Here is a 13,152-nt window from a genome sequence, read left to right as displayed (position 1 = left end):
AGGTGCTATTATGATCACCTCTATTTTGCTGATGCAGAATTTGAGGCATAGAAAGGTTAAGTAACTCATCTAAGATTATATGAGTGGCAAAAGCTGGGGTGCAAAGCCATGCAGTCTGCTTTTAATCTTCATGCTCACAAACACGGTGCGGTGCCGTGTGCCCTACTGCTTCTATTGTAATACTTACCACATCTTATGTTGGTCTCCTCTCCCCTGCCAGACTGTGTTCTTCGAAATCAGGGGCTCTTGGTTTGTTTGCAGCAACACCTTCAGGGACTAGAATAGTGCCCGGCAAACAATGCAGGCTGAATACACCCAGTGAGTTAGAGATGAAACAAAGTATAAAAAAACAGAGGTAAAAGAATAGCCATCAGTTCGCATTCTGTTATAACCACGGTTAAAGGTTTTGTTGGTGGAGAAAGTTGTTTTTTCTTTTCTTTTTTTTAACGTGAAGATAACAAGGAGAAGATTGGAGTCAACAATGAGCAGAGGTTGAGTTTAAGAAGATATTAATATTCACTGATTTAACAGTTATTGTAGGGCACATGCTGTAATCCTTTTAAGGAAGGATTCACAGACTGCCGTGTAGTCACTACCAATTTTTTAAAACTGCTTTTTAATTTTTAAAAATTGTTTTAAAAGATCTTATTTATTTGAGAGAGGGAGAATGAGAGAGAGAGAGAGAGAGCGCGCGCGCCCATGCATGCATGAGACAGGGGTGGGTCGGAGGGAGAAGCAAACTCCCCGCTGAGCAGGGAGCCAGATCCTGGGACTCGCCTCTGGGACTTGATCGTGGAACTCCAGGATCATAACTTGAGCCGAAGGCACTCGCTGAATGAACTGAGCCACCCAGGCGCCCCTAAAACTGCTTTTTAAAAAGGCCACTACCTACTCCCATGTCACTCAAATTATGTTAAAGGACCCAATTCCAGTGCTGTGCACGTCAGGTTCAGATGGGGCATCATGCTGGATCTGAGAATTAAAGTTTAAATTGGGGGACAAATAAAAATGTAAGCTCAAGCTGAGTTCCAGTTTGCCTTGGGGTCCACTGAAGAGCGCAGTCAGTTTATATTCAGCACCACCTGGTGTGCACTGAGGACTGTGTGAATTACTGTGTCATAATAAACAGACATGGGTTTTTCTTGAACAGTAGCAAGAAAAATGCTTGCTGTGCAGACCCTGGGCAAGCCCCAAGAGAGGAAAATGAAAACGCGGTGCCTAGGTTTGTCCCTTCCTATGTCATCTCCTCTCTTTGTTCAGGCCTTCCTCCTTTCCGCCCAGGGTTATTTCCTTAATCCTCCTGACCCCACCTGCAAGATTCCATCCTGTGCCACTTTGGAGGATCTCTGGGAGGCACCTGGGCTCTGCAAAACAGTCTTCTGTGTTTCTCCCCCTCGGTAGTAAGCCAGTGCCCACCCAGGCGCTGAGCCTGGTGACATTGATCAGGCAGGAGCAGGCAAAATGCCGTGCCCAGACACACCACAGCTCTCCCCAGAGATCCTGGCATCCGGGCTGGGATAATGCCACCGCCGCTGTGGTATTCTTCTTTGCTCCCTTTTATCCTTACATGGCCTTCCTGAAGAGTCATTAATCATGATTTATAAGCAGTAATAAATTACAGTTTAGAGACTCCAGGCACAATATAAATATTTTCCCTGGAAGCCACGTTAGAAGAAATCTCTGCCTAAAATGAGATGTAAAACAACAGCGATGGAAATAAATATTCCAACCGGATGGACCCAAGCGCTGTCAAGAGAAGAAAGGAACAGTGTCATCCACATCTGCAATTACGGGCATGTAATAGTAGGATCGCTTTCAGCCCACTTCCCCGTCCTGCTGGGCAAGCGTTGGCTCAGATCAGAAGAAGGAGCCAAACAGACTGCGGGGTGGGGGGTGGGGGTTTGCTGGTGGTGAAGAAACACCAATTATTTTTGATGCCTGGTAAACAGCCTGCGCCAGAGGATAAGGCTTTTCTGGCTCTCAGCGCTGCTTTCTTCTCTTTCCATGTGTCTGTCCTCCTCGCCTGAAGCCGCGGGGCGGGGAGCTCTAAAAATAGTCCATGAATCACGGCGGGGAATGTTGTGCAGCAGTTACATAAACAGCCAGCCGGGCGCTCCGGCCGCGGGTAGGAACGGAAAATATCTGGGTCAGGGTTGTCACTCCAAATAGGGTCCCCCGGAGTCGGCCCGCGGGAGGCGCGGCCGGGGCGGAGGCTGGGGCCTGCGGCCAGGAGCAGCCGGGGAGCGGCGGGCAGGAGCAGCAGCCCCGGGCCGGGCGCGAGCAGGGCGGGCGAACCCCGCGCTCTCCCCATGGCTGGGAGCGGGCCGCGGCGGCGGCGGCGCTGACGGGCCCGGGGCGGGGCGGGGCGGCCGGGCGGGGGCCTGGGCCCGAGGGGAAGATGAGCGCGCTCCTAGAGCAGAAGGAGCAGCAGGAGAGGCTGCGGGAGGCCGCGGCCTTGGGGGACATTCGGGAGGTGCAGAAACTGGTGGAGAGCGGGGTGGATGTGAACTCCCAAAATGAGGTCAACGGCTGGTAAGTGGGGAGCGGGGGAGGCCGAGGTCAGAGCAGCCGGCCGGGGCCCGGGGCGTGGGGCGGGCGCCCGCGACCGAGGCCCGGCGCTGCCCGCGGACGCCCGCCAAGGCGGGGCCCAGCGCCGGGGCCTCCGAGGCCGAGCTCTCGCCAGGCCAGCCCGGGCCCCCCCTACCCCCACCCCTGCGCCGTGCAGTGGGGAGCGCGGCCTGCCCCAATCCCCGCCCACGTGGTCCTCCCGGGGCAGCGCCCACCCGGGCCCTGGCTGGGTCCCGCCCCGCGGAGCCCCGCACCCCTCCCCCTTCCACCCCGGCTCGCTGGGCCGAACCCTGGAGGCTACGATTCGATTGATTCGCACCCCAGTTCGAGTTTTGAATTATTTTGCCCTAGGAGCTTCTGGAAAACACCTGTGCAGAGCAAAAAGCATAAGCAACCGAGCAAATAGGAATCTTATAAATGAGCACGATTTCTTTTCCCAAGACCGGAAAAAAAAAAATCACTTGCATCACTATTCCGTCTCTCTGTCTCACTGCACCAGTTTTGCGGCTGCCTGCAGCTGCCTGTTGAGGGAAGACTGACTCGTTTATCCCATGGAGTGTTTTGCTTTATTTTCTTATTACAATCTTAACTATCGAATTTGAATCAAGACTCTAGATGCCTGCCTGCAGACTGAGCCCTTCCCAATTAAATAGGGAGTCTCATTTTAGGATGTGCTGGTCAAATTTTTAGTGTTAAGTTACCGAATGTGGTGTTATTCTGTCCTCTTCACACTTAAATTTAAATTTTTATTTCCGAGTAATGCTTAACCAGCCTGTTTTGCTAGCTCAGGGTTAACGTGAGCTTGGAAAGGTTTTATTTTTTAAAGTGGAATCATACATTTTGGAACCGAGAGGGCCACTGGAGATGGATGGGTCCAACCGCAGAGAATAACCTGCCCTAGGTGACACAGCTATCAATAAGATAGCCGAGCCCACAACCATGATTTCCGGACTCCCTCCCAAAGTTATCTACCTCCTAAAGAAAACAGCCTGGATAGCTGTCCCGAGGGCCAGGAAACAGTAGCCACTGCCTTTTTGTTTTGTTTGTTTTAAAAGTGTTTGCAAACCAGCTTGCTGGTGTGTGTGTGTGTGTGTGTGTGTGTGTGTGTGTGTGTGCGCGCGCGTACCTTTTCTGAGCGTTGCCCTGTGGTTCACAAGCTGTGACTCACTGTTTTGGCAGTGGGAGGCAGTGTTGTGTAGCAGCCGCAGCCTGGTTCTTCTCCCTTCCTGCTTTAGCTAATACAACCTTGCCTGAGTCACTTCGTTTTACAGTTATTTGAGACGAGTGTTGTGACCACTGAAGGAGATGAAGCATAGTAGGAATCGCTAACATTTATTGAGTTTGCTCTGTGACACAGACAAGGCTCTAAGAGCTTTGCCTCATGATCTCATTCACAACTACTCAAGAACATAGGTGTTACTGCCTCTGTTTTACAGATGAGGAAACTGAGGCCCAGCAAGATTAAGTCATTTCCCCGAGGTCATAGAATTTACTAGAAAGGAAGCCAGCATCTGACTCCACAATGCGTGCCACATAGTAGGTGCTCTGTATATGTAAGTTGAACCTGAAGCGACCTGAAGAGAATCTTTATCAATCGGGGAGGATGTCTGTTAGGCACCTCATGTTGGAGGTTCAAGGTTGCATTCCTGATCTCCCCTGGTCCCCCTAACGGCCCCAGGCCCACTCCTCTGTGTCCTACTCAGCTCGGCGTCTGAGGTGCGGTGCTCAGGCCAGAGCCCTTGGTGCCCTCCTTGCCTTCTGTCTTTCCCTCATATTCCACATCCGGCCGGTCGGCTAATTCCGCCAGCTTTACTGCAGCTGTGGTCAGAGTCGGACCACTTCTCACAAGCTCTACCCCTACACCTCTGGTACGCGGCAACCATCATCCTGTTGCCCGGATTCTTGCTGCAGCCCCCCAACTCGTCCCCTCGCTGCTTCTGCCCTTAATACCCTGCAGTCTTTTCTCAGCACAGCAGCCAGAGGGATCCTGACCTAAAACCTAAGTCAGAAGTCGGATCATTTCACTCTGCTCAGAACCCTCGAATGGCTACCATCCCATTCTGAGTGAAAGCCGGAAGTCCTACAGTTTCTGCTTCCTGTCTGCACCATCCTCCTTACCTCTATGCCTCATCTCTGGATTTGCCCCCTTGCTCCCCTCCTCCTGCTCCCCTGGCCTCCTGGCTTTCCCTGAAACACCAGGCATGGTCCTGATTCAAGGCCTTTGTGGTTTTTCTTCCCTCTCTAAAATGTTTTTGCTCCCTCACCTCCTTCAGGTATTGACGTAGCTGTCACCTCAGTGAGCCCCTCCTCGGCCCTCGATTGAAAAGGGCACCATGCCCCTCCTCTGCCTCTGGCACTTTCTAGTCCCGTCTCTTGTTTTGTCGTCCCTGTGTGCTTCATCACCACCTAGCGTACTGTTTGGCTCCTTTATTTGCTGACTGCCTCTGTTTCCTCTTCTGTAAAATGGGGGAATGTTGACAACAGCACTTAACTGATGGGTTGTTCAGAGATCGAATGAGTTAATATATGTGAAGCCTTTAGAACGGTGTCCCCCATGTAAAAAGCATTGTTATCTGTGTTAACTATTGTTTTCTTCTTATTAAGCCTTGTGCTGGGTAATGAGATATAAAGGTTACCCTCAAAAAACGTAGTCTCTAGCATAGAAAAGCAGAGTGGTTCCTGCTTTCCATTTGCAGTTGCTAAATAACCACATTTTCAGCACTGATGAATGATGGCCAGTGCCTCTGGTCTGAAATACTTCCCCGGACTAACCGGATATTCCTGACTGCAAATTTAAAGCCTAAAGAGTTGAAGTCCAGACATAGAGTTCCCACGTCCATTGTAATTCAAGTGTGTGCATACCCCTTGCCTTTAAGGAACAAGTATAATGGCTCGTGAAGAAGTTGAAAACGCTCCGTGGCAGAGTTACCGCCGCCCAGAGCCACACAGGTCTGGGCTCTAAATGATGATCACTCAGGGCACAGGGTTGTGGCGATCGTGCCGTGTTGACTTAACCCCACTTTACATGGTAACGCTTTAGCTAGTTGGTTTTCCCAGAGCGTCTCAGACCCACTGGCAGTAAATTACCTTCTTCAGTCGCAAGCTTGTCACGAACAAGTGATTTACTACCAGCAAGTGAGTACTTTATTTCCAAAAGGGAACCTATTTTTCTCATCATGCGCCATTCATTTTTGAATGCTCACTTATCATTATAATTATTCACTTTTCAAGCCTATGGCACAGACAGACACACACACACACACACACACACACACACACACACACACACAGAGTCAGCTGCAGGTTGCCCACAATCAAGGATGTATTGGATCCTTCCACTCCGAGCAATGTCCACCTTGTTCTTGGTTCATTAGTCCAGTGATTAAGTACCTGTAAGTCCAAGCAGACACTTGCATATTTTCATGAGCTTCTGTTTCAGAAGTTGAGATCAAGCCTCTTCCCTTATTTCTCCCAAACTGGCAATCTTTTCTTCATAGTGTATGTCTTAAAGGTACCCAGATAATGAGTAATAGTGCGGTATCACTCTGAAATATCAGTGGATTGGCTCCCAGCCAGCCAGACAAGCTCGCTTTTTGTAAATCAGAAATGTTTAGGAGGCCAGGGCCAATCAACGTCTCCCTGGAACCAAAGGAACTTTCTGGATCGTTATACTTCCGGTTTAGTGATCTACCCCTCACTGCTGAACATGTCGTTCTGTTCTTTACCATATCGTATTTGGCTGTAAGCTCTGAGGATATTTACCTCCGTTCAGTTAGAGGATTGATGAGTGAGGACATTTCAGAATGGAGGGGAAAAAATATTTTCCTTCTTTAATATCACTCAGCTTTGGCAACTGGGGATGAATTTAGTAACTCTGAATCCTTTCATTTCTGTTAAGATGGAGTTTTTAACCAGCATGCTAATTATATTTCTAGGCGGTGTTAAAATAATAGCCCTTTAGAGTATGCGTAATCCCTTCCTATGTGTACAATAGTAAATAATTAGTTTTACTTAAATGAGTCTGATATGTTAGAAGAGTTTGTTCTTGAAAATTTTGGTCGTTGATGTACATTTTTAAAGTACCTTAGTAATTAGTCTGTGTGCAGCACCGTACGTTGGAGCAGATGAGCCTTCTGGAGAGAACTAGAGAAGCCAGCTTTTTCAAAAATGGAAATTTTAAAACCTTGTGTGTGTGTGTGTGTTTGTGTGTGTGTGTGTGTGTGTGTGTGTGAAGGAAAGAAAAGGAAAAGGAAAAGAGTGAGCAACTGAGATTCAGCTGGGAATATCTCCTATAGCAATAATAATTTTAGCAGCAGAGCAAGCCGTAGGTGATTATTAGCCTGCTAATATTTAATCTTCATGTGTCATTTGGTGCATATGAAGCAAGTTGTCATTGTCCCTAAAAAGGAATGTGGCACTATCAAAACATTTTGAAGAGACTGGGGCAGTCTAATGAGCGTTACTGAGGGGAGACCACTCAGCAGTACCATTAAGAGTTAGCTGCCCAGCCGGCCTCGTGGAAACCACTGAAATGAAAACTAGGATGAATTGGTTTTTCCCAAGGGCCCGGAATGAGATGTAGAAATAAATTTCAAGCATACTAAATATTTTGATCACCTGCTCTCTGAGAAGAAAAGTTGAGGTTGCCAGCCTGGCTCCCTGGTTCTAGCTGAACTCTTAATGGGCTTGCATTTATTTCCTGACCAGCACGTGGAATTTGAGATCCCGAATCCCCTCTTCTCTTGTAACTCACTCTTTTTTCCTTTTCTTCGGACAGGACCTGTTTACACTGGGCGTGTAAACGTAATCACGGTCAGGTGGTCTCTTACTTATTACAATCAGGAGCTGACAAAGAGATTCTTACGACAAAAGGAGAAATGCCAGTGCAACTGACATCAAGGAGAGAAATCAGGAAGATCATGGGAGGTGAGTCTGTGTGTGGGGGCAACCTTCGATTTTGTCAAACTAATTTAAGACTCGCAGTGTTATTGGCCGCATTCTTGATGCCAGTCAAACCACGAATCTGTTTTCAAAAGCAAAGATAATATTACTGTGCCAAGATAGTAATTCCACGTGCTTTCCAGACAAGTTGCTATTATCAGGTTTTATTTTTTTAATCTGTAAAATTTAAAGTGATAAAAATGGTGATCATAAACCTAACGAAATGCTTTGCTCTTCTGATTAATGCGGCAGTAAACACTGAACAAAATATGTCACATACCAAAGGACAGTAGCTTTCACAAGACTCTTTTCCTGGTGATTTTTAAAGGGCTGTGTAAATGTTATGCGTTTTCTTCTTTGTAAGTGGAGGAAGATGATGGTGCCGACAGCCTCCCCCAGCTGAAGAAGGAGTCAGAACTGCCCTTCGTTCCCAACTATTTGGCCAACCCAGCCTTCCCTTTCATCTACACCCCAGCGGCAGAGGATCCAGGCCAGCTACAGAACGGGGGCACCTCCACACCTCCACCATCGCCCCCTGCAGATGGCTCTCCTCCCCTGCTCCCCACCGGGGAGCCTCCCCTGGCTGGGGCCTTTCCACGGGACCACACCTCTTTGGCACTGGTTCAGAACCGGGACGTGTCTGCCCCCTCTGCCATACTCAGAACACCAGAAAGCACAAAACCGGGTCCTGTCTGCCAGCCACCGGTGAGTCAGAGCCGCTCACTGTTCTCTTCTGTCCCGACCAAGCCACCAGTGTCTCTGGAGTCTCAAAATGGGACATATGCAGGACCGACGCCAGCATTCCAGCCGTTCTTCTTCACGGGGGCATTTCCATTTAACATGCAAGGTAAGCCTGAGGCGGGAAGCAGCCGGCACTGCGGGGCAGCCGGTGTCCAGAGGTCTAGTGATGCACTTCCTCGTTGTTGGGGGGTGGAGGGGTGCATGGGGGGTGGAATTTATATATGTATCGAGAATCTGATCACAGACTCACACAAAGTTTGCTAGACTGGTATAAGGAGCTGTCTCTACTCAGATTCACAAATGGTTTACCTTTTGCCCTTTTACCTTGACATAGGTGTGTATTTTCTAAGAACAAGGATGGTCTCTTACGTAACCACAGTCCGGCGATCAAGTTTAGGAAATGTAACCTTGCTATAATACCATTCTCTAACCTAGGCCATATTTAGGTATTGTCAGTTGTCTCCATGGGGCCCTCTGCAGCTCTGTGCGCTCCCTCCACCCCTGCCCCCTGCCCCCTGCCTGGGGTCAACCGTTGCGTTTGGATATCCTATTGTTCCATTTTCCTTTCACCCGGAAGATTCCTCAGCCTTTCTCTATCATGTTGGACCTCAACATTTTTGAAGAGTCCAGGCCAGGTATTGTGTAGAATATGACCCCCAGCTGACCTTTCAGCTGTCTTACTGTGTTTATTGCAAGGGATTTCATCATTCATAGATACCTTTGGAGTCACAATTATTAAGTCCTTTTAGAGTCATTCCTATCCCATATCTTGCCTATGCCTTCCTTTCAGCTCTCTTCCCCTGACCTGCTCACGTGTGGTTTGATACCCAAACCCATTCGTCCACTTTACCTCCCCAGCTCCAGCAGCAGAAGTAAATTGTCCTTCTGCACACTGGATGGTTTTCTCCCCCGACACACCTCCCTTTTACTTTGTGAACCACAGTCTTGGATGTCAGGAGGACAGTGCAGGAAGTGCCAGCAGAGCCAGGAGTGGGGCTGAGCTAACCCTGCTGACGGGGCTGGGTTTTCTCATGGGGTGGTGCAGGCCTTCAGCCCAGGGCATGGGGAGGTATAACAGTCTTCTGGAAAAGATCTTAAATTTTATCGGCTGACTGTGCACGCACCATCCGTTAACATTTCTCCCTCTTTTTTTTCTAGAGCTGGTACTCAAGGTGAGGATTCAGAACCCATCTCTTCGAGAAAACGATTTCATTGAAATTGAACTGGACCGACAGGAGCTCACCTATCAAGAATTGCTCCGAGTGAGTTGCTGTGAGCTGGGTGTTAATCCAGATCAAGTGGAGAAGATCAGAAAGTTACCCAATACTCTGGTAAGAAAGGTAAGAAAGGTCTGTTAAGCACGAGTAGTTGGTGGTTGGTTTTTTGCATTTGGAAAATACCCAGCTTCCTCCTTGGCTGTATGAATCATAGTTCAGAACTGAAAAGAGACTAGAAAAGGAGCAAAGGGTGGTTTTCCAGAAGTTGTCACTGAGCTTTCTTTCCCTCTACTGGGTCTACAGGGACATGACATTTTTGAAAGTTGTAGGATACCAGAGAGAATTTTCTGAATTACCACTCACATGTACCTATTTTTGGTTGTTTGTGTAGTGATATGTAAGGATCACTTTAGCGCACTATCAGATATGGCCTGTGTTAAGAACCAGGTTAAATGATAGGGCAAATCCACATGGATACGTGTGTGGTCCTCCCAGCATCCGTGGCTTCTCAGGGCACCTGGGGAAAACGGATCTGAGTGGCCTCTCGCTTCAGGGGGTGCTCGTCCTGGAGCAGCTGCTGTTAAGGGCTTCTGCCTCTCTGCCAACCCAGCTCACGCCCCCGGGGACTTTCCTGCACTGTCACCCATAGCCTGCCACCGGGATCTTCCTCTTCTCTTTCCCCTCCAATTCCTTCCCCTCCTCCCTGTCCTCCTCCTCCTCTTCATCCTCCTCTTCTTCATCCTCCTCCTCTTCTTCCTCCTCCTCTTTTTCTTCTTCTTCCTCTTCTCCTTCCCCTCCAACTCCTCCCACTCCTCCTCCTCTTCTTCTTCCTCCCCTCCTTCCTCCTGCTTCTCCTCCTCCTTCTTTTTCTTCTTCACTTGAAAATGAGCTGAGATACTGGTATCAACACAACACACCAACCATACAGAGACAAGTGACTCCTCTGAATGTGTTCACCCTATTTTGTTTTAGGACAAAGATGTTGCTCGACTCCAAGACTTCCAGGAGCTGGAACTGGTTCTAATGATAAGTGAGAACAATTTTCTGTTCAGAAATGCTGCATCCACACTGACTGAAAGACCTTGCTACAACAGGAGAGCTTCCAAACTGACTTACTAATGCAGCAGGGACTTTTATCGAGGAGTATTGTGACAGTGCGCATGCCCTCTGGGCCAAGGACAAGCCATGGACTGTCATGCCTTGGGCGCCACTGGGTAGCATACACTAACATTCTGCCAAGGTAGGCAGCCCCTGACCTCCCCTCCCAGCAGCGGTGCCACTCTTCCAAGCCTCTTGGTGCACAAAAAACCTAGTGCTTGAAGCTGTGAACAGCTGAGAAGTGGTCTGGAGAGGCAGAAGCCGGCCATTCTCAATCCATGGTTGCGTGTCCGGGTCAGTGCGCTGTCTACGCAGACGCGGAGAGAGCGCCGAGCCTGTGTGCAGCCACTCCTGCGGGCGGTGCACATGCAGGGCGGACATGCTCCCTTGGTGTCGTGCGCTCCCGCCTCTCCTGAATCAGGAGCCAGCGACAGAGGAAATTGGGGAAAGCACAGGTACTGGGCAAAGAATTTTAGTGTGACTGGTGGCTGTGAGGTTTCACATACCATATTTATAAATGTTACTCAGGTTCAAAGTATTTAAGAATACAGTTACCTAGTTGTAAGTATGCTGTTAACCAAAAGAGCTGCCCCTCCTCCCCCCGCCCCCTTTCTCCTCTGTGAGCACTCAAGACTGCTGCTCTGGCTCCAGTCCGCCATGGCCTGGATGGTCGTCGCTGCATTAACGCTGTGGCCACTAGAGGGCTCTCCGATGCTTTCCAAAAGAGCAACCGCTATTCCCCCCCACCCCCCTTTTAAATCTCTGAGGCCATTCCTGTCCTCTCCATGTTTAATTGCACCGTCTGAGAAGAGCACAAACATTGCTGGCCCGTGTTCTCCACTTTCACTTCCCACTAGAAATGAAAAGCAATTTTTGAAACTGAATCTGTTGCTATTTTAAAGGTTATTGTGGGAAACCGAGCTAAAGGAGTTAGCATCTTTATTTTTGTATCAAAGATAAAGGTTATTTTGAAATTATTAGGATTTTTACACAACTCTGAAATCTGTTGCTTTTGTAAACAAATTGTTTGATCTTAGGGCTCCCCCACTACCACCACCAAGTCCACTTAACCAAGTCAGCTGTGAGTTTGCCAGGCTTTGCTCTGGAAGACACCTGATTGAACTCTTGAGCGTGGCGTACGAATGTTTTCCAAGAGCGCATTCAAGAATTCTTTTCCTTTCCTTCAGTGTCATTAATGTTCAAAGAGCCACTGTCTTGTTGAGACAAACAGCCTAACTTTAGAAATAGGAGCGGGCACACCTAGACACACCGGAGGGCAGGGGTTCGAAGCCGGCTGTTAAAGAGCGTCCCTGCTGTCTTAAGAAGCTTCTTCCCCATAGTGCCTATAGTTTCCAAAGAAACTGAACTTCCCAACTGTGTTAATTTTATTGGAACGCTGCGACTGATTGAGCGAGGACGTGCAGAAGATGTCAGTGGCGGGAGAATGTTGTGCTAAGCTTGTGGCCTCCTGCTGTGGCCTCAGGGCTGAGCTGAGGTTGAGGTATTTTCAAGGCCAGCTTCACGGAGTCACTGTGCTCGCTGACTTAACCGTATTCCACCAACTACTGATGGTGACTCACTCACCCTTGTACAATGTTTGCACCACTGAGTAAAGGTTACTTATTATCCCTTCTCTGAAGTGCTTTAAAGAGGAAACCTCCCTTGTGTTTCAACCAATCAGAAGCTAGTTTACCTAGACCTACTAACCTTTTTTCCTTCCCTTTGGGAAAAGTTACAATTTACTGATAACATGAAGGCTAGTTCTGTCCCAGAGGAAATAAGTCCAGTATTAATTTATGTCGAAATCACTGGGGTAACAACTCTTCTAGCCATCTAGATCCATTAGAGACTCAGAGGCCGCGGAGGTCCCTGCCCCGTCCCCCAAGGCGGTGGGTGGAGGAGTCGCTCCAGGGCATCCTCCCCCCCCCCCCCCCCGGCTTAGAGACCGAGGTTAGAGACGGAGGTGAGGGTGAGGGAGGGTCTTGGTGTCTCCGTGAGGGCTGAGCCCTCCACTGGCTTCTCTCCTCCTTTATCAAGTCTGTAGTCAACTGACTCCTGCGTCTGGCGGTGGGATGAGGCTGCACAGTTGATGGTAGGTGAGTTTAAAGTCTTAATCTATGCATTCAGAGAAATATTTTTATATGCTTTGTGTAATTTATAACAAGGACTTTTTTTTTTTTTAGCTTTGTTAACTGTGAATTCACCCCTCCTCCACCGCATATTTAAAGCATGTGTTCACACCGTGTGTAAACATTCACTGAAGACTTTTTTCTTTGTGCATTGCCAACTGTTCAAACATAACAAGTATTATTAAAATCAAATATTAACGGACTGAGCCCGTCTTCTTTCCTTTTGGCTTCCTAAGTAGCACAGCCCTTCTAATCCCAGGGGTTCAAATTCCTGGACAGTCCCAGGGACACAGTGCTCTAGAGGAAGACTAGAAGGGAGCGTTCCCCCTGAGCTGAGCTGCTCCCCTCCTGCGGCTGCTGCGGAGCTCGTGGCCTGTCAGTGGCACCTGGAGACAGCTATTTTGTGCAGTGCCCTTCCTCCCGGTTCACAGCAGTGAGCTTCATCTCCCCGGAGTAGC

General features: G+C 48.8%; 1 protein-coding gene across 2 annotated transcripts; it reads left to right on the top strand.

The window, feature by feature from the left end:
- The first annotated feature begins 2,362 nt into the window (after window positions 1-2,362).
- On the top strand, window positions 2,363-12,897 carry ANKRD40 (ankyrin repeat domain 40). 2 transcript variants are annotated; one of them, XM_026513157.4, is made up of 5 exons: window positions 2,363-2,532; window positions 7,346-7,494; window positions 7,874-8,356; window positions 9,409-9,590; window positions 10,440-12,897. In XM_026513157.4, the coding sequence occupies exons 1-5, from the start codon at window positions 2,399-2,401 to the stop codon at window positions 10,584-10,586; spliced, it is 1,095 nt and encodes a 364-aa protein (XP_026368942.1). In that variant the 5' UTR covers window positions 2,363-2,398; the 3' UTR covers window positions 10,587-12,897. The 2 variants fall into 2 exon arrangements, with proteins under 2 accessions (XP_026368942.1, XP_026368943.1); XM_026513158.4 differs by having other exon boundaries at window positions 2,368-2,532; window positions 9,409-9,581.
- The last annotated feature ends 255 nt before the right edge of the window (window positions 12,898-13,152 follow it).

Source organism: Ursus arctos, unplaced genomic scaffold (genome assembly GCF_023065955.2).
Source record: "Ursus arctos isolate Adak ecotype North America unplaced genomic scaffold, UrsArc2.0 scaffold_24, whole genome shotgun sequence".
NCBI lineage: Eukaryota > Metazoa > Chordata > Mammalia > Carnivora > Ursidae > Ursus > Ursus arctos.
The sequence above is the reverse complement of the archived record's forward strand: the minus strand, read 5'-3'. Positions and strand labels throughout refer to the sequence as shown.

What these genes read in the sequence shown, in the direction of transcription:
- ANKRD40 (XM_026513157.4), top strand. Translation starts at nt 2,399, where the DNA reads ATGAGCGCGCTCCTAGAGCAGAAGGAGCAGCAGGAGAGGCTGCGGGAG. An exon ending in AATCAGGAAGATCATGGGAG is followed by an intron (nt 7,495 to 7,873) that starts GTGAGTCTGTGT and finishes CTTCTTTGTAAG; the next exon opens with TGGAGGAAGATGATGGTGCC. An exon ending in ATTTCCATTTAACATGCAAG is followed by an intron (nt 8,357 to 9,408) that starts GTAAGCCTGAGG and finishes TTTTTTTTCTAG; the next exon opens with AGCTGGTACTCAAGGTGAGG.